This window comes from Ornithorhynchus anatinus, chromosome 16, assembly GCF_004115215.2.
Source record: "Ornithorhynchus anatinus isolate Pmale09 chromosome 16, mOrnAna1.pri.v4, whole genome shotgun sequence".
Classification (NCBI taxonomy): Eukaryota; Metazoa; Chordata; class Mammalia; order Monotremata; family Ornithorhynchidae; genus Ornithorhynchus; species Ornithorhynchus anatinus.
In genome coordinates, this window is record NC_041743.1 from 35,377,763 (window position 1) to 35,397,733 (window position 19,971).

At 46.9% G+C, this 19,971-nt stretch overlaps 1 protein-coding gene across 2 annotated transcripts in view; it reads left to right on the top strand.

Moving 5' to 3' along the window:
- The window catches only part of ARMH3 (armadillo like helical domain containing 3), a 145,956-nt gene that overhangs the window by 101,777 nt on the left and 24,208 nt on the right, over positions 1 to 19,971 (top strand). For both annotated transcript variants that reach the window (XM_029080907.1, XM_029080908.1), the window contains one exon: positions 17,029 to 17,107. In XM_029080907.1, coding sequence (XP_028936740.1) covers positions 17,029 to 17,107 — 79 coding nt within the window. The remainder of the gene's footprint in view (positions 1 to 17,028; positions 17,108 to 19,971) is intronic.

The window sequence follows — 19,971 nt, forward strand, 5'->3', positions numbered from 1 at the left end:
AGAAGGGATTTCATTGCAATTTACAGGCTAAGCGTGATAGACTAACGCATAGCTTCATCCACCCATTAAATGCAAGCCCTTCGTGGCAGGGGTTCCCGGCAGCCAGTCCTCATCAGCAGTGCTACCCAGCAGGGTTTCAAAATGGAAGGGAAGACGTGCTCTTTCAGTTGAAACCCCAGAGGGAATTGAGGGGGCTGGGATGTGTTCATTGCCAGCCCCCCGAGTTGGAATTTGACCAGGACATCTGGACTCTCATACTGATTCTCCTGAAAAACAGAGCAGCTACTTGTGCCACTGCCTATCGTTGAAGGATTGGGAGCATTTCGTACGTGGTGCTCTTGCTGCAACACGGAGTGGGGAGGGGAAGATTGGGACATGCATGGTCCCAAGCAATGATTCCTTGGGCTTTACTCTATCAGGGGAGGGAGGGAGGGAGGGAAGGAACACGAGAATGAGAGAGCACAGTTGGGAAAGGTCTGCTTTTCCTCAAGCTCTTGAAGTTTGAAATTGGAAGTTGAGAAGCAGTGTGGCTTATGGATAAAGCATGGACCTGGGTTCTAATCCCGATTCTACCACTTGTCTACTGTAGTGCCCTTGGATAAGTCACTTAACTTCTCTGAGCCTCAGTTACCTCAACTGAAAATGGGGATTAAGACTGTGAGCCCCAAGTAGGACAGGCACTGCATCCAACTTGATTAGCTTGTATCTACCCCTGCGCTTACTACTGTGCCAGGCACGTAGTAAATGCTTAACAAATACCACTGGGGGGAAAAAAAAGTTTTATGTTGCTCCTGGGAGTATTCCCAGCCAAACCCCCTAGTAGGTAGGAACTATTGTACTCTCCCAAGTGCTCTGCACTCAGTAAGTGCTCAATAAATACCATTGAGGCACAGAGAAGTTAAGGCACACACTTAGCTGTGTGACTTTGGGCAAGTCACTTAACTTCTCTGTGCCTCAGTTACCTCATCTGTAAAATAGGGATGAAGACTGTGAGCCCCACGTGGGACAACCTGGTTACCTTATGTCTACCCCAACGCTTAGAAGAGTGCTTGGCACATAGTAAGGGCTTAACAAATACCAACATTATTATTATTATTATTATTATTGACTTGCCCAAAGTCACACAGCTGATAAGTGGCAGAGAAGCCACGACCTCTGACTCCCAAGCCCATAGTCTTTCCACAAAGCCACCCTGGGCAGTGAAGGCCTACTCTCTAATATGAGCAGTGCTGCTTCATTCAGGGTAAGCTGCTAGCCCATTTCCCGTTATTGGTCGGTCCCTGAAATGGGGACTGGGCTGTGGGCTCTTATCTAGCTTCCCAGACCAGCCAGCCCTCCTGTCTGCTGTAATATGAGCCCACCCCAAATACTTCTGTTTCGTAAGGGGAGCTGTTGGATCTCCATACCAACAAACATGCAGTTCTGTTCCTGAGCTCATCAGGACTCTCCTAAAATTAGGAGACTGTGGAGAGAAAAAACAGAGAGTAGCTTCTCAGTCATTGCTCTCCATCTCTCCATCTCACAAAAGCAGAGTGGCTTAGAGCTCGGGCTTGGGAGTTAGAGTTCATGGGTTCTAATCCCGGCTCTGCCATTTATCTGCTGTGTGACCTTGGGCAAGTCACTTAACTTCTCTGTGCCTCAATTACCTCATCTGTAAAATGGGGATCAAGACTGTGAGTCCTACCTGATTACCTTGTATCTACCCCAGTGCTTAGAACAGTGCTTGGCACATAGTAAGCACTTAACAAATACCAACATTATTATATTATTATCTCCAAAAGCTCCTTTTGAAGGTCAAGGTGTGAGGCATGAAAAAAGTGTCCAAGGTATTATTATTATTATTACATGCCTGACCCAGAGCTCTGGGAATTCCCAACAGGAATCCTCAGCCTATTCCTCTGGCTACAGATGGCAGCACGGTGAATTTCTTTTGGCCTCTGGAGACCCTGTCATTGGGCAGTGGAGCTTGCTGCGTGATTATCGCATTGCCTTAGTGGGTGATTTGAGGGGATTTCACACCATATCTGCAGTTTGACAGCTTTTTAGCTCCTTCAGACCAGAGGTAGTTTTTGTTGCTCTAGTCACTTCTCTGAGAGGTCAAGTGCAGACCTGAAGAAAGCTGGGAGGGCTCTCAAATTGTGGAGCTTCCCAACTCTGCATGTGCAGGATGATTGGTTGCCCATGGGTAACTGAAAAGAGGCTGAATTTTTAATGTCCGTGCACCCCGCCCCCCAATACACACACACAAAAAAGCAGAGAACGTGTAATCTCGCTACCTCCTAAATAAACTCAACACAATCCTGTTTTCCCGGCTCTAGTAGCACATTGGGGATTGTAATGAAAGTTTCCCCTCTCTTTGGGATGAACGGAATTGTTTATCCCAACGCAGTGGAATTTACAGAATCCTAATTCCCTCTGGAGAAACAAAAGAACGAGATCCAGGCATGTTTAATTATCTGAAATGGGTCTTAGAGACAACTAGAGCCACTTTGAAGTGAATTATTGATAGCTTTATAAATTGTTTTTCATTTTTTTAAAAAAAGGAACAAGTCAGGCAATTAGTGCTTTTCTTCCTTGCAGATTTCACTGAATTATAAGTGGCTCGAGGGTGACTAAAAACAAAATCCTCTCATTTGGGTATATTTAAATTGATCCATTCTGTGTAATGCAGAGCGCAGGAGAAGGGCCATGCGTGGGGAGTAATTTCAGCCTTTTCATCCGTTTCTGTCCCTCCAAACTCTCTGGGGAATGAAAGGGATGAATGACAGGATGTCAGAGGTTGTGAGGAGTTGCTGGTAATCTGTAATCTGCTCAATTGCTTCATGGAATAAAGTGTTTCCCTCCATCCCCTGTCTCCTGGGTAAATCATCTGGAAGATAGAATTCTTTCAAACTGTGCTTTATTTTATTTATTTATTTTTGAGGTTTTAAGAGAGACTTGGGCCTTTCAGGTTAGTTAGCTACCAAACCAAGCAGTCTGTTGGGGTTCTCTTCAGGAGGCAAACAATAGGCCTAGGGTTAATTTGAGGATCCCACCCCCTTTGGAGTGAAGACACCAGTACAGACCTCAGCCACCCAGGCCTGGGGTGCAGGCATGTAGTTGATCTAGAAGGGAAGGTGTTGAAGGTGTTGATTCTCCACAGGGGCATTGCGGGAGTTAGGGAGCTCGGAAATGCCACTGAATCTGAACCAAGACATCTTCATTTTGCTACGAGAAATCACCTTTCCTTGGTCCATGACTCAGAGATAGGTCATCTCGACAACCCAGAGAGGACAAGCCTGCTATTCGTTTCTTGGGAATAACAGAGAAAATTTCCTTGAGTCTGGACAAATTACAGGCAGCGTTTGTTATGATTGGGAGCAGTCAATCAATGGTGATGATAGTGATGACGATGATGATGGTATTTATTAAGCACTTACTATGTGCCAAGCACTGTATCAGATGCTGGGTTAAATACAGGATGATCAGGTCAGACACAGTCCCGGTCCCTAATCAGGCTCAGAATATGAGGAGGAGGGGGAGAAAACAGGTATTGAAATTCCAATTTACAGATGAGGAAACAGGCACAGAGAAGTTATATGACTTGCTCAAGGTCACACAGCAGGCAGGTGGTGGAACCGGGATTAGGAACCAGATGGCCAGACCAGGCCTATCCACTAGGCCGTGCTGCTTCTCCCGGAAACAAATCACCACTGCTCATGATTGCCAGCCACTGTAATCCTAATCTCACTTGATTGGATGTTCCAAGAGAGCACCATGTCTCACAAGGTAGCAGTCTGTTCCTGGGGTGCTTGAAGCAGAGTTCTGTAATGATTTGAAAACTAATTGTACCTGTTTGATACAGTCACCTTTTCATGAGAGGGAAAGGACTTCCCACTGTCTTATTATAGGTGGCTTTGTGCAATTCTTCATTTCTACTGTGTGCTGGAGAGAAAGCAGCTAATAACCTGTTCGTGAACAGAAAACAATTACATCCTCCCTCCCATGGAGACGGGCTGCCAAGAAGCCGTCTTAGCCTCCACATAGATTTCATTTTCTTACTCCAGAATTTCATATAGTGAGCCCAAAAGAGCTTTCTCTCATTGCGCTATTATGATGAATGATCAGTACAGGTTCTCCTCCATGCTTCACTTGCTATTATTAGAGATGTTGTCAAAAAAATGGAGGCCCCAAATTCGGCCTGTCAGTTCTCTCCTGGGCAGGGCCACTTAGTTCAGCGTACATTGGTCCTGACATGAGGAATGATCACAGGTACTATTGGAATGTGATCTGTGATCTTAAAATCCTAGAAGCTGTCTACATTGTAAACTATTTGAGCCGGGGGAATCTTGTCAAATACTCACTTGTGTTTTCCCCAGTGCTTGTATAGTGCTCTGCATGCAGAAAGCGTTCAATAAATACCTTTGATTAAGCCCAAGATCCTCTCCTTGGAGAGGGTCTGGATCTGGAAAGGTGACGTGACTCCACCCCGTGCTGTAGGCTGAATCAACCGGGGCAAGTGTCTCTCTCCTGTATTTTGTGGCATTTGTTAAGTGCTTAATATGGGTCAAGTACTGTACTCTAGGGTAGATACAAGATACTCAGTTTGGATACCATCCCTATCCCTCTTGGGATTCACAGTCCAAGTAGGAGGGAGTAGTGTTTAATTCCCTTTTTACTGATTGGGAAACTGAGGCACAGAGAAAGTAAGTAACTTGCCCAAGGTCACACAACAAACATAGCCAGGATTAGAACCCAGGTCCCCTGGCTCCCTGTCCCATGCTTTTTAACACTAGGCCTCATTGCCTCCCCTGTTTTTAAAGGTCTCCAGGAGTGATTTTGTCTGTGTGACCTTGGGCAAGTCACTTCACTTCTCTGGGCCTTAGTTACCTCATCTTTAAAATGGGGATTGAGATTGTGAGCCTAACATGGGACAGGGACTGTGTCCACCTCGATTTGCTTGTATCAACTCCAGTACTTAAGAACAGTGCCTGGCACAAAGTAAGTGCTTAGCAAATACTATTATGATTATTATTATACTCACACCTTTACTCAATTACACTCCATTTCTGAGGCAATTCAAGTGAATGTTCTTTACTTTGCTTAATGCCCCTGCTATGAAAATTCACATGCATGGGTGTGGAAGGCAATTATAAGTAATCGGCTTTAAAGAGGAAAGGCTAAGGAAAGGGAGAGATAGGGAGACTCAATTAATGCCACTGCCTGACTGGCTGTTGACTAGTGAGATAATAAGGATATTCTAGGCAGGATGAGTTCTTGTGCTCTAGGGTTTAAGGAAAGAAATCCAGGCTATTCTGTGGTGAGCAAGAACATTTCCTAGTTGTACAGCTCTATTCCATGGGGCAGGATGTTGCTTTGTGTCCAAGATAAACTCTTGATTCTGAATCTTGAGACAGAATCCTGAATCATAGCATTCACTAGACAATTGGCTGTTTCCATGTTCCAAAAGGAAGAGCGGTCTTACCTCTTCACCTGAAATCACCCTGCATGTCCACTCTAATAATTATAAATCCTGCTGTCCACAGTGATCCAAGCACATTGATTTTGGCCTGGTGAGGGAGTCTTGGCCTAGCCAATAAAGTCATTGAAGTCTGTGGTAATACGGTAACTAGAATGGCAACATGGAAGGATGGCAGAGAGAGGAGAGGCCGTGGTTTGTACTGTTTCTATTTGAGAAGGGAGGTGGAGAGTAGAGGTTGGGAGAGGAGGGGTAAATGATGCTTCCAAATTAAGAAAAAGAAAAGCCTGATGAAAGATTGAAAGACTTTTCTAAGGAGAAGACCAGAGGAGGTCAGAGGAGTTACCTTCCTCCGTAAGGATTAGGCAAGATCCCAAGGCCTAATAGCTTTCAGGCACTGTAGAAGCAAATAATGTCCTGGAGGTGAGGAGAGCAGAGTCTGTCTTTCAAATTGACACAGCTTCACTGATCCATCAGTAACCCTGACACTGATGGTATGATCATGAATTTTATAAAACAGCTATCCTGGGCCAAAAGTTGGATTTTCTTTTTTTTCCTTGAGAAGCAGCTTGGCCTAATGGAAAGAGCATGGACCTGGGGGTCAGAAGACCTGGGTTCTAATCCCAGCTCCTCTATGTACCTACTGTGTGGGCACTTCACTTCTCTGTGCCTCAATTCCCTCATCTCCAAAATGCAATACCTGTTCTCCCTCCAACTTAGATTGTGAGTCCCATGTGGGAACCTGATTATCTTCTCTCCAAACCAGGGTTTACTTAGTAGCTTGACACAAAGTCAGCATTTAATAAATACTGTAACTTTTTTTTTCTTCAGTGAAAGGTTCCTGTCAGTACTCCTTCCTGAGGCAAAATCACCCAAAACACTATGTGGCCCCTTCTTCAGGCCTTGTTTTGTGATCTGGCCCCACCATTCCACAGCTATTGTCCCATCCTACTTCTTGCTCTTTTATCTCCCCTTCCTGGGGTTTCTTACTGGGACTGGCACTGTTGGAATCTAGGCAGCTTCAAAGGCACCATCCCTCAGGGCTGGAGGTGGGTAAACAACCTGCCTGGAGAGAAGAGAGGAGAATGGGGGCTTGGGGGGAGGGGTTGGGGGGGGTGTCCTCTGTTTTCCTCAGGAGGCAGCCCGAGCAGGGCATTGTATTAAGGACCTGAAGGCACAGCCCTGACAGTTCTGGGTAATAAGATTCATCTTTGCTCACTTAAATGATGTGGGGTTTACCGAAAATGTTCAGTTGCTTAATTACTCTGGCAGCCTCCGCTGATTGCCTTTCCCTGGGAGCTTTAAAAGGTCCCCCTGGGAGAGAACAGAAATCTTTTTTTCTCACTTCTTTTAAATTCTGTCCTTACTTGAAGGATTTGGAAACCAGTATGAGATCCATATCATTCACCTTTCCTTCTTCCCCCTCGCCCTCTCTCCAATGCCTCTATTATCCCTTATGGCCCCACCTTTCCATATAGGATCCAGATGGCTCTCCCTTCCCTTCCTCTCTCTAGTTTGTGATTGCAAGTTAGTCCGAAAAGACGACCTGGGGCATTTCAGAAACACCTTAAAATTCTTTCACTGTGCCTCAGCTGGTAGCTGCTTGTTTTCCAAGGGTGGCTTGGCTTCCTCCCAAGCCCTGTCTTTACCCTGTAACTGTGTTCCATTCGCACCTTCCTCCTTCTCTTCCACCCTATAATGGCCTCTATAGCCACAAGAAAAGATGTTCCCATCAGCCATTCACTTGCTCCCCCTAACCCCACCCTAAAGAAAAGAAACTTATAATAAATAGCTAATTAGTCTACTAATGAATCTGAGGTGTAATTAGAATATTTCAGATTTTTGGCTCATCTTAGGCTTTTTCTTTTTCTTTAAATGGTTGAGTCATATTTAGAGGATTGAAATCTTAAGTAGAAACTGAAATTAGATTTGAATCCCACTCATTGAGTGGGCAGGCCGTCCACCTCCCCGGGGCTTTTCCTGGGAATGGGATCTCACTCATTTTCTCTCCTTTGTATTTTCATTGCTTTCAGCAAATGATTTCTGGCATCCACAGGAATCCGGGAAGCAGCGTGGCTCAGTGGAAAGAGCCCGGGCTTGGGAGTCAGAGGCCATGGATTCAAATCCCTGCTCTGCCACTTGTCAGCTGGGTGACTGTGGGCTAGTCACTTCTCTGTGCCTCAGTTACCTCATCTGTAAAATGGGGATTCAGACTGTGAGCCTCACGTGGGATGATCTGATTACCCTGTATTTACATTTACCCCAGCACTTAGAACAGTGCTTTGCACATAGTAAGCACTTAACAAATACCAACATTATTATTATATTATTACCATTTACATTCAAGGGCTCTTTCTTCTCTGACCTTAGAATTTAGACTCAAACAATTCAGTGAGGGTAACTCTTCAGGACTGTGCCTGGGATCTCACAGAGTAGAGCCTTACAGCAAATGAAATTTTTTTTGGCAGGGTTCTGGCCCATCCAGAGTTGGGCCCCAGGTCTTGTTCCAGGATATTATGCTGGGGAGACCATTGCCCTCTTTGCACGCTCAGAAGCAGCATGATCTAGTAGAAAGAGACTGGAGTGGGAGTTAGAGGACTTGGGTTCTAATCCTAGCTCCATGACTTGCCTGCTCTGACCTTAACTTCTCTGTGCCTCAGTTCCCTCATTTCTGAATTGGGGACTAATGACCTCTTCTCTCTCCTACTTAGACTGGGAACCCCATTTAGGTTAGGGACTGTGTCTGACATCATAATCTTCGTACCTACTCCAGTGTGTAATATATTCATTCATTCAATAGTATTTATTGAGCGCTTACTATGTGCAGAGCACTGTACTAAGCGCTTGGGATGAACAAGTCGGCAACAGATAGAGACAGTCCCTGCCGTTTGACGGGCTTACAGTCTAATCGGGGGAGACGGACAGACAAGAACAATGGCACTAAACAGCGTCAAGGGGAAGAACATCTCGTAAAAACAATGGCAACTAAATAGAATCAAGGCGATGTACAATTCATTAACAAAATAAATAGGGTAACGAAAATATATACAGTTGAGCGGACGGGTACAGTGCTGTGGGGATGGGAAGGGAGAGGTGGAGGAGCAGAGGGAAAAGGGGAAAATGAGGCTTTAGCTGCGGAGAGGTAAAGGGGGGATGACAGAGGGAGTAGAGGGGGAAGAGGAGCTCAATCTGGGAGCTTGACATATATAGTCAAGTTAGTCAAGTATATATAGTCAAGTATATATAGTTAGTCAAGTATATAGTCAAGTATAGTCAAGTTAATATAGTGCTTGACATATGGTTTTTAGCAAATGCCACAATTATTATTACTATTCTGACTGTGAGCCTATTGTTGGGCAGGGATTGTCTCTGTCTGTTGCCGAATTGTACATTCCAAGCGCTTAGTACAGTGCTCTGCACACAATAAGCACTCAATAAGTATGATTGAATGAATAAATGAACTCATTGTGCATAAGGAGCTGGCCCCAGTCACTGTCCCTATGGGTGGGGATGAAGCCTACCCTGGATTTCTTTCACTCTGCCCAGCCTGGCACTTAGGGCTTTACTCTGTAGTCCATTAGAACTAGTGCTGAAAGTAGAATAAAATTGTAAGTGGCCACTGGCCAGTCCCCCCAGCCTGGTGGCAAGCAGGCTTTCCAGCCGAGGAGATGGCTGAGGGGCTGAGTGAGCAGGATTTCTGGGTGGGGTGTGTACCCACCGTGGTGGCTCATAATGTCAGGCAAGTGAGCTTTCCAGGGAGATGGAGACCAGGCCCTTGGGGTGGAGTAAATGGGACAGGCGGTGGCCCTGCCACTGTGCTGTCAGCCAGAGAGGTAACTAACAGTTGCAGCTGGGGGGAGGGCCACGACTTCCAGCCCACTGTCCCACATGGAGTTTATATTATATGGGGGGAGGAGAACCCGATATTTTATCCCCATTTTACAGATGAGGAACTGAGGCACAGAGAAATTCAGTAACTTACCCAAGGTTACACGGCAGGCAAGTGGCAGAACTGGGATTAGAACCCAAGTTTCCAGACTCCCAGGCCCATAATCCTTCCTCTAGGCCATGTACCTCCCAAGATTCTTCTCTCTTTGGGAACTTTTAGTATTAAAACATTCCCTTAGTTGACTCCAAGCCAAATGCCAGATTGTCTGAATGAAGCCCTGTGCCCAGGCCAGGTTGTATATTAGAAGAATTCCCCTTCTCACCTAGGGTGGTAAAAGAATAAAGCATGTAGCATTTCACTTGATGCCAATCTATGATTTTGGACCACAGTAACAGGAAAGGAGCTCATTCTTTAGGCAAAGTACCTATAACCGATTGCTTAATTTCCAGCAAGCGATGAGGCAGAAACCTATGATGGAGAAAGCCTTGCGTAAAGGTAGAATCCAAAATCGCGTTTCTGCCTGGGTGCTCCCAGAGCTTAAGAAAATGAGTCAGGCTGCCAGTTTGCAGGAGTCTGCATTGGTGCGCGCGCGCAAACACACACCCTTTCTTTCCTCTTATCAAAAAAATTAATTGAACATGAATCTCCATCAGACAGAGCTTGCCTGCATGATTGAGACCTCTTTTGTGACATAATTCCAACAGGTGAAAAGCAGACATTTCTTTCCTAGAAGCCGAGAGGAGCGCTGACTTACAGAATTCTCTGAACTGAAAAATGAGTTCTGTCAACAGAGAGACACTTCATTCTCCCCCAACTTTTCCTCCAGTTATTTTTGCACACCAATTAAGGGGTCTAGCCTTGGGGCTTATCATCATTAGTAGTAGTTATTGAGTGCTTACAGTGTGCAGAGCATTGTACTAAGTGCTTGGAAGAGTACAATACAACAGAATTGGTAGACATGTTCTCTGCGTACAGTGAGCTTACAGTTTAGAGTTCATTTGTGAAATGATGAGGTGAAGTGCACTGCCTAGAACCTCACTTTCTTCTACAGGTCAGACTTCTTTCATGAGTGGGTTCCTTGACCTCTCAGGTTTGAGTTGATGTGGTCCTCCATGGAAGCAAGAGCCTGACAGGAAGGAGTTAAGGGCACATACAAGGGCACGTACCTTGATCTCATCTATCTCACCGATGACCTCTCACCCATGTCCTGCCTCTGGCCTGGAACTCCCTGACCCTTCGTATCTGACAGCCAATTACTCTCCCCCCTTCAAAGTTTAATTGAAGATACATCTCCTCCAAGAAGCCTTCCTTAACTAAGCCCTCTTTTCTTTTTCTTCCACTCCCTTTTACTTCACCCTTTATTCATCTCCCCACCTTCAAGGCCCACAGCACTTATGTACATTCCCATAATTTATTTATATTATTGTCTGTCCCTCTAGACTGTAAGCTTGCTGTGGGCAGCGAATGTGTATGTTATATTGTTATACTGTACTCTCCCAAGTGCTTAGTACTGTGCTCTGCACACAGTAAGTGCTCAATAAATACGATTGAAAGATACGATCCCTGCCCACAAAGAGCTTACGGTCTAGGAGGGAGAGAAAGTCAGTTCTCTGAGTTGTAGTAGGTGGCTTCAAAGTTAAAAGGTTATGAGGTAAATTTTTATTTGGGGTTTGTTTTGTTTAATGTTAATCAGCAGAGGCTCTGAGGCTTGTAATGCACTGCTGTTAACAGGCGCTGAGGGAAATTGCTTTTTTTTGTTGTTGTTGATGTTGAATTGGATGAGCTGAAGATTCATTGACTCTGAGTAGAGGGAACTTATGACTGCATGAAATGGGGGGAGGTGAAGCAGTTCTGAAGGTGAACAAAATAGTTTAAAAATTAAAAAAACCCAGACTCAGATGAACCTTGTCAACTGTCAGGGCAGGCCAGTCTGTCACACAGCCTATCCACAGAGAACATCACTTAACGTTTTATTGTTTGCTAAGGTAACTGTTCTCATGGGCAGTGAAAGCCAACCCTCTTCAGTCCCCTCAGCCTTCTCATTCCTGTTAAAGAGACAGTAGGCATCATGCAAGCTAATTCAGTGAACTCTCCCCATAGGACTGGAAGTGGGGAAGGAAGTTGAGGCAAAACCCTTTTGGGGGTGAAAATTGTTTGGCTTCTGCAAATTAAGGGGAAAGTTTCCAAAAGGACCACCTTATGCCAGGGAAACCCACAATCAAGGTGCCTCCTTTATAGAACCTGTCCACTGCACCAGCCTCTTCTTTTGGGATGACTGAATAGCAGATAGATTGCCCAGCCTGTATCTCTGCACTGCTGTAGAATGGGTGACTCCAAGGAAGGGAGCTATCTGGGTGATAAGTGGGCGCCCAGGAAACTGCCCCATGGTTTTGCTGAATGTGCCTACAGCCTCCCAAAGGGAGCCTGAAACTTCTGGCAATGTTGTGATGGTATTTGCCAAGTACTTACTAAGGGCCAAGACTGGAGTAGATATAGGTTAATAAGGTCACACACAGTCCCTGTCCCACAGGGGCTCCAGGTCTTAGGAGGGAGAACTTAACCCACATTTTGCAGATGAAGAAACTGAGGTACAGAGACGTGAAGTGACTTGCCCGAAGTCACCCAGGCTAGTGGCCATGACAGGATTAGAACCCAGGTGCTCTGACTCCTAGGCCCATGCTGTTTGGGGCTGGAGGTCTGAGAACCTCGTCTTTTAAGATTTCTTCGTCCTTGTTCCCATCCTTAAAGTGCAAAGAAGTCGCAGCTAGGAAGTGGATGGACACAGGTTTGCTTGAGTGTCCGTTTTTAAAATAATAATAATAATAATGTTGGTATTCGGTAAGTGCTTACTATGTGCAGAGCACTGTTCTAAGCGCTGGGGTAGATACAGGGTAATCAGGTTGTCCCACGTGAGGCTCACGGTCTTAATCCCCATTTTACAGATGAGGTAACTGAGGCACAGAGAAGTTAAGTGACTTGCCCACGGTCACACAGCTGATAAGTGGCAGAGCCGGAATTCGAACCCGTGACCTCTGACTCCCAAGCCCATGCTCTTTCCACTGAGCCACGCTGCTTACTGTAGAAGATTGGCAATTAAGATATCTAAAAAGGGTGGGGCTTTGTCCAGTAAGGTGTCTCTTTAAGGGTCAGCACACCTTTTCTGAAGTTCACCGGAATATAACTTTTTGTTGTTATTGGTCCTGCCTTGCAGGAGAAATAATGTTGGCTTTGTTATATGAAGAGTTCCTTGGCCTCTTCCCATCCTTTTTTCCTAAGTGAAGGATAAGGCAGCACAGGAAACCACCCTGTCTCCAGAAAATCTCCAGTCAATCTATATGCCCTGACTCTAATCCCCTTGCTTCAAGTAAAATCATCTATTATGGTTGATTAATGTTTTATGAGTCCCTTGCACCCTGTGGAGAACGGCTGGCACATTACCAGGCTGGCCCTCCGTGGGGATTTGCCTGTTTGGGAAAACTGGAGTTGTCAATCAGGAGAATGTGGTATTTCAGTTTGCTGATTGGCTGAGGAAGGCATCGACTATATGTCTTGGCCAGCGGCCCTGACCTCATCAAAGGGAGAGTTGCTAGGGGAAGGAGACAGAGAGAGGAAGTTTTAAAAGAATAGAGAAATCCCCAGCCAGTTGGGGTGTCAGTCTTCCTGCTCCATTTGTCTGCTTCACTTTGCTTCATTTTGCATGTGACTCCCCCAACTGATGCAGGTCTAGTTAAAGCTTGGGTTTAGAGCAGTGGGAAGAGCCCTGCTGGGTCTGTGGCTTGGGATTGGAACCTCCTGTTGCAGGGGCAGTGTTTAGCCATTTACTTCAGCCTTGATGACATCCTTATTTCCCATCATTCTCGATAACTTCTCAACCATATCCTTCCATCGGCAGCAATATTGGAAGCATTAAAGATATGGTCGTGTTTCCTGGGGTCAGTTCCACTGAAAGGGGGCTGTCATTTCTCTCTTAATACCATGAAAGAACATGCTGTTTCCGTAGGCATCTGGGACTTTGTTTAGGGGTGCTTTGTCAGATAGCCTTCCCCCTGAGGCTAATACTCCAGAATTTTTTTATAGCAGCAAGTGCTATTCCTCTAGAGTGTAAATTAGTTATGGGCAGGGAACATGTCTGTTAATTTTGTTGTAGTGTATTCTCCAAAGCACTTAGTACAGTGCTCTGTAAGTGCACCAGTAATGGCTCAGTAAATACAGTTGATCTAAGTGCTTATCAAAGTTGAGGCTCTCCTTCAGTTCCCCTGCTTAGAACCTTCTCCACCTCCCTCTCCATCCTAATCTCAGTTCTGCCACTTGTCTGCTGTGACCTTGGGCAAGTCACTTAACTTCTGTGTGCCTCAGTTTCCTCATCTGTAAAACAGGGATTAAAACAGTGAGCCCCTTATGGGACAAGGACTGTGTCCAACCTGATTATCATGTTTCTATCTCAGCACTTAGTACAGTGCCAGGCACATAGTAAGCACTTAACAAATACCATTTTAAAAAAAGGTGGCTTCTTTTTTGTCAGCACACCTTAATCACCGCTCTTAGTCTTCCCTCCTTCACAAAGAGCTCCCTCTGAAATCTGCTCCAGCAGCAAAGCCAAGCTCCTGGCTGGGTGGGATATGTTAACAGAGGACATCAGAGAGCAGAAAGGTTAAGGAAATGTTCCCTAGTCAGCAGGCTCAGACTGAGCTTTGTGACTCTCACTGCTTAAATAGCGGAGAGGCGCTTATGAATACCTAAATCACCTTGCATTTCTGAATTGTTCTTCAGAGCAGAGATCACTCCAGACATTTCACGAAATCTATCTGCAGTCATTTCAAAAATAATTAATGGCCAAACAAGCTGAATTGTCCTCCTGTAAACAGCCCTGCCAGAGCCCACAAGCCCCAGGCATGTTCCCTTGGTGACAGAAACCGCTAAAGCCTGGAGAATTCCACAAGGAGGAGCCCAACTCTGGGGAGAGCAGCCCGCACATTTGCTGCTTTGCACAGTGAAACGTCAATCCTTATGTAACTGGCACATCTTCCCACTTTCCCCCTTCCCTCCCTTCCCTCTCCTCTGCTGTCTCCCCCACCCCGATCCTGACTTTAGATCATACTTCAGTGGAAGATGAACGGTGCTCATGGGGGCTGGGTCGGCCCCGCCCCACTGATGGGTGCCGCTGGTGGTGCTGAAGGGGCGAGAGCAGATGGAGAGGACATTGGGAAACTGGTGGTCCCACCTCACTGCAGCAGATCAGAAATCAAAGCACAAATCTGTTCCTAGAAACCATCCCAACCACGAGGGGGTTGGGGTTAGGGTGACACATTCCTCCAAGCTCATTTTAGCTCTTTCTCATCCGGATTATGGAAAGGAAGTGCCCCTCTCACTGAGAATGGTTCTGGCCTCCTAGTAAAACTCAGGGAGAACAAATGGGTTCCGGTGGGTCACGGAAACTGGGTATTTCTTCTGTTTAGACCCTCCCAGACTTCTATGGGTGTCAGGATGAACCCTCAGCTGGATTGGCTTCCCTTGGATCATGACTGACTTCTGTCATTAAGAAATCTGAGTGATAATGGAAATTTGAAATTTCTTGGATAAATTGGTCTCCTGAATCCCTCCTGGCTATGAGGTCTTACTCTCATCCCTTCTTCCCCTGATATTTATTTCTTTGATTATTAAAAATTTAACAGTGCTAAAATGCACCCTCTCTTCCTTATGTGCGACCCGTCTGAAGGATCAATCTGGGCTAAGTAATAATAATGTTGGTATTTGTTAAGCGCTTTACTACGTGCCGAGCACTGTTCTAAGCACTGGGGTAGACATAGGGGAATCAGGTTGTCCCATGTGGGGCTCACAGTCTTAATCCCCATTTTACAGATGAGGGAACTGAGGCACAGAGAAGTTAAGTGACTTGCCCACAGTCACACAGCCGACAAGTGTCAGAGGTGGGATTCGAACTCATGAGCCCTGACTCCAAAGCCCGTGCTCTTTCCACTGAGCCACGCTGCTTCTCGTGGCACTCTATATGTTGCACTCTATATGTAGGTAGTGGGAAGGGGGTGTCAGAGGGCGGACCACCTGTTCTTAGTTGCGTATTTCTAGTTTGACCTATTTGGAAGCCATCTTTCCCTTCTGCCCCCAGTGCTCAGGTCCCATATGAGTGGTTAGTCAAGAGTTTTCTTGTTAAACTGTAAGCCCCATGTGGGACAGGAACTGTTTCTCACCTGATTAGGTTATATCTATCTATCACAGCAATTAGTTCAGTACAATAATAATAATAATAATTATTATTATTATAATACTTGGTCCTTCCAGTGCCCCCTACCTTCTGTACCTCTCCTCCAGGCTAGCCTCAGACCTTCCTTGAAAGTATATTTTCCTTGTCAGTGACTTGTGTGCATATCTTGGGCTGACATCAAATGTCCACAGGTGCTTAGAGAAAACCCCAAACCCTCATCACTGTGAGACTCCAGGCACCGCTCCTAACACTGGATATTGGCTGCCTGTCAGGTTCTGATCAGTGAAAAATGAGGAGCTGTTTCTAGACTCCCTCTGGGGCAGTAAGAGAGTCAGAAGAGTAAAGAGAAGGGGAGGTGAGGCCAAGATTTGGAAAAGAGAAACCATGAAGTAGTGGGAAAATCCTGTTGGAGGTGTGGATGATGGGAGTTGAAAGTCCTGTTCTGGGAGAAAATATCGCTGTCTTTACTCCTAAGGAAGAAAGGAATACTAGGAAATACTAAATACTAGGAAAGGCTTTGTATTTTCAGTGCAACCCTGGGAATGGCTTCTGTTTTTGTCCACCGACTCTTCCAGAGGGGTGGGGGAGATTCTCACCTCGAGCCAGCTGGGGGTGGATCCTAATTTGCCAGTGCTTCCTGCTGCTGGCCCATCCCCAAGGAAGAGGAAGGGCCTCGTCATGAAGCCAGCTGGTGATCCTGAAGCCCTCCAGAGCTGCACCAGTTATCCGAGCCCAGAGACCAACCAGTTTTGTTCTCTGCCTCCCAAATGCACTTCCTAGGAGAAGGTCAGGCATTTAAGGACGCTGAAAGCTGTCACGAGGAGCCACCCGACATTCTCTCGGCTCTGTGGACAGTCAGGTTACAGAAGTGCGGTGAAAATCCCCTGGGTGCTCTTTCTCCTCCTGACAGATCCCATCCTGTGTTCTTGGCAGTGCAGCCTGAGTAGAGCTGGTCAGGTTGGTTGTCCGGGAGTGAAGCAGTCCATCCCTCACGTGGGTGGGTCGTCCCTGGTGAAGTAAGAAGATGACTCTTAAGCGTAGAGGTTTTGCCCCAGGAGGGTGAAAGTCAGTCCGACTGGAAGCACTAATGCATTGTAGCAACTTCAGCTCAGAGATGATTTGGTCCTCGGTAGCCCAGGAGCCATAAACGCATCAAAATATTGAGGTCAGGCTGAGACGACTGGCCCTTCCCATTTTCCCAAGACAGCATTAGACAAGATCAGTCCAGGCCTCAGTGCTAGGTGGGGCCCCGAGGGACATAAGGAGGGAAGAGATATTCAGTCCAGGTCCAGATGAAAGGAGGGTATGGAAAAAAGGGGAATCTCTCATCCCTGAATAATAATAATTATGGTATTTGTTAAGCACTTACTATGTGCCAAACACTGTTCTAAGCGCTGTGCCTCTGAGCCTTCTCCCCCTGCCTGGCACTTTAAATATTGAAATGTTGATTCTTTATTTCAGAGCCATCATCAACCATTTTAACCCCAAGATTGAGTCTTATGCAGCTGTGAATCATATATCCCAACTCTCCGAAGAGCAGGTGAGATTCTGGGGGCAGTGGGGTGGAGAGGGAAATCCGGACATTTCCTTGCTGCTGCACCAGGGTAATTCTGCTGCCCACACAGTCTGTTTCCTAGGGCTGCCCAGAACACTTGCTTCCTGGCTCCACCCAGGAGCCAGACAGGGGACTGGCCGGGCTTTGGGGAAACCAGGAGGAGACCGCAATCTTCCTGGGGGAGTTACGAAGTTAAGCCTCCGCCTTGGAGGCTATTTGAGAAGTTAGTAAGACTATATGAAAGGTGAGTGGAAGAGACTTGGCGAGTCCCCATTTTAAAGTGGTCTGTGCAGGGTTTTTTTGTTTTGTTTTGCTTTTTAAGGCAGCCCAGCAGGCACTTTGAACTTCAGAAATAAAGAATTAGAATGTGGAAATGGCTGAAGCTGCCAATGAGAGAATCACTGATTTTAGCTTCATCTGTGGCCACCGCACCTGTTAAAGCCCACACAGTAACTGGGACATATTTTCCCTAGTCATTGAGTTTACTAAATCCCCGAACTGTTTTTTTTTATTGTTTTCGATGGGGAAAGCTGGCTGGTGGATGTGAATAAGATGGTGTCCGTTTCACCGAGTTTGGCCTGATTTTCCCTGGCTCCGGCCAGGCCTGAACTCACGAGTGGATTATGTAATTGTGCAGATGGGATTTACACATGGCAGGGGGATGAGCGGGATGGTCAGGGAGAGGAAGCTGAGCCCTATTTCCCAGGAAGAGGCGTTCCGTCCCTCCGAAACCCTGTGGAGACGGAAGCCTGGGGCTTCTCGCGCAAGGAGCAGGCATACAGGCGTATGGTCCTGCCAGCCTGCCTTCACTATCTGCATAGAGAAGCAGTGTGGCTTAGTGGATGGAGCACGGGTCTGGCAGTCAGAGGGACCTGACTGGGTTCCCTAATCCTGGCTCCGCCACTTATCTGCTGTGTGACCTTGGGCAAGTCACTTAACTTTTCTGGATCTCAATTGCCTCATCTGTAAATTGGGGATTAAGCATGTGAGCCTAGTGTTAAACAGTGATCGTGTCCAACCTGATTAATTTGTATCTACCCCAGGGTTTAGAAGAGTACTTGGTGCATACTAAGTGCTTAAGTGCCATAATAATAGTTATTATTCTGACCCCTTTCCTTCTCCAGAGAAGGGCTGGCCAGTGGCCACTTATGACTTAAGTTGTGGTGGAGCAGCCACCATTCATTCATTCATTCAATAGTATTTATTGAGCGCTTACAATGTGCAGAGCACTGTACTAAGCGCTTGGGATGAACAAGTCGGCAACAGATAGAGACAGTCCCTGCCGTTTGACGGGCTTACAGTCTAATCGGGGGAGACGGACAGACAAGAACAATGGCAATAAACAGCGTCAAGGGGTAGAACATCTCGTAAAAACAATGGCAACTAAATAGAATCAAGGCGATGTACAATTCATTAACAAAATAAATAGGGTAACGAAAATATATACAGTTGAGCGGACGAGTACAGTGCTGTGGGGATAGGAAGGGAGAGGTGGAGGAGCAGAGGGAAAAGGGGAAAATGAGGCTTTAGCTGCGGAGAGGTAAAGGGGGGATGGCAGAGGGAGTAGAGGGGGAAGAGGAGCTCAGTCTGGGAACGCCTCTTGGAGGAGGTGATTTTTAAGTAGGGTTTTGAAGAGGGAAAGAGAATCAGTTTGGCGGAGGTGAGGAGGGAGGGCGTTCCAGGACCGCGGGAGGACGTGACCCAGGGGTCGACGGCGGGATAGGTGAGACCGAGGGACGGTGAGGAGGTGGGCGGCAGAGGAGCGGAGCGTGCGGGGTGGGCGGTAGAAAGAGAGAAGGGAGGAGAGGTAGGAAGGGGCAAGGTGATGGAGAGCCTTGAAGCCTAGAGTGAGGAGTTTTTGTTTGGAGCGGAGGTCGATAGGCAACCACTGGAGTTGTTTAAGAAGGGGAGTGACATGCCCAGATCGTTTCTGCAGGAAGATGAGCCGGGCAGCGGAGTGAAGAATAGACCGGAGCGGGGCGAGAGAGGAGGAAGGGAGGTCAGAGAGAAGGCTGACACAGTAGTCTAGCCGGGATATGACGAGAGCCCGTAATAGTAAGGTAGCCGTTTGGGTGGAGAGGAAAGGGCGGATCTTGGCGATATTGTAGAGGTGAAACCGGCAGGTCTTGGTAACGGATAGGATGTGTGGGGTGAACGAGAGGGACGAGTCAAGGATGACACCGAGATTGCGGGCCTGAGAGACGGGAAGGACGGTCGTGCCATCCACGGTGATAGAGGTCTGGGAGAGGACCGGGTTTGGGAGGGAAGATGAGGAGCTCAGTCTTGCTCATGTTGAGTTTTAGGTGGTGGGCCGACATCCAGGTGGAGACGTCCCGGAGGCAGGAGGAGATGCGAGCCTGAAGGGAGGGGGAGAGGATAGGGGCGGAGATGTAGATCTGCGTGTCATCTGCGTAGAGATGGTAGTCAAAGCCTTGAGAGCGAATGAGTTCACCGAGGGAGTGAGTGTAAATGGAGAACAGAAGAGGGCCAAGAACTGACCCTTGAGGAACTCCAACAGTTAAAGGATGGGAGGGGGAGGAGGCTCCAGCGAAGGAGACCGAGAACTCCTCTCCAGGAGCTAAGCCTTGATGCCCCACCTCTGAATGCTCTCAAGGGTCTCCCATCGTCAGGACTCACAGACTCTCCCTTTCTGCTTATCCCCCTCTCCTTACTCCTTCTGAGAGAATGCATCTGGGTGGTCTTTACATTTGCTCCCTTTCAACGAGAAGCAGTGTGGCTAAGTGGAAAGGGCACTGGACGGGGAGTCAGGAGATCAGGGTTTTAATACCAACTCTCCTCTTGTCTGCTGTGCTCCCTTGGGCAAGTCACTCAACTTCTCCACGTTTCAG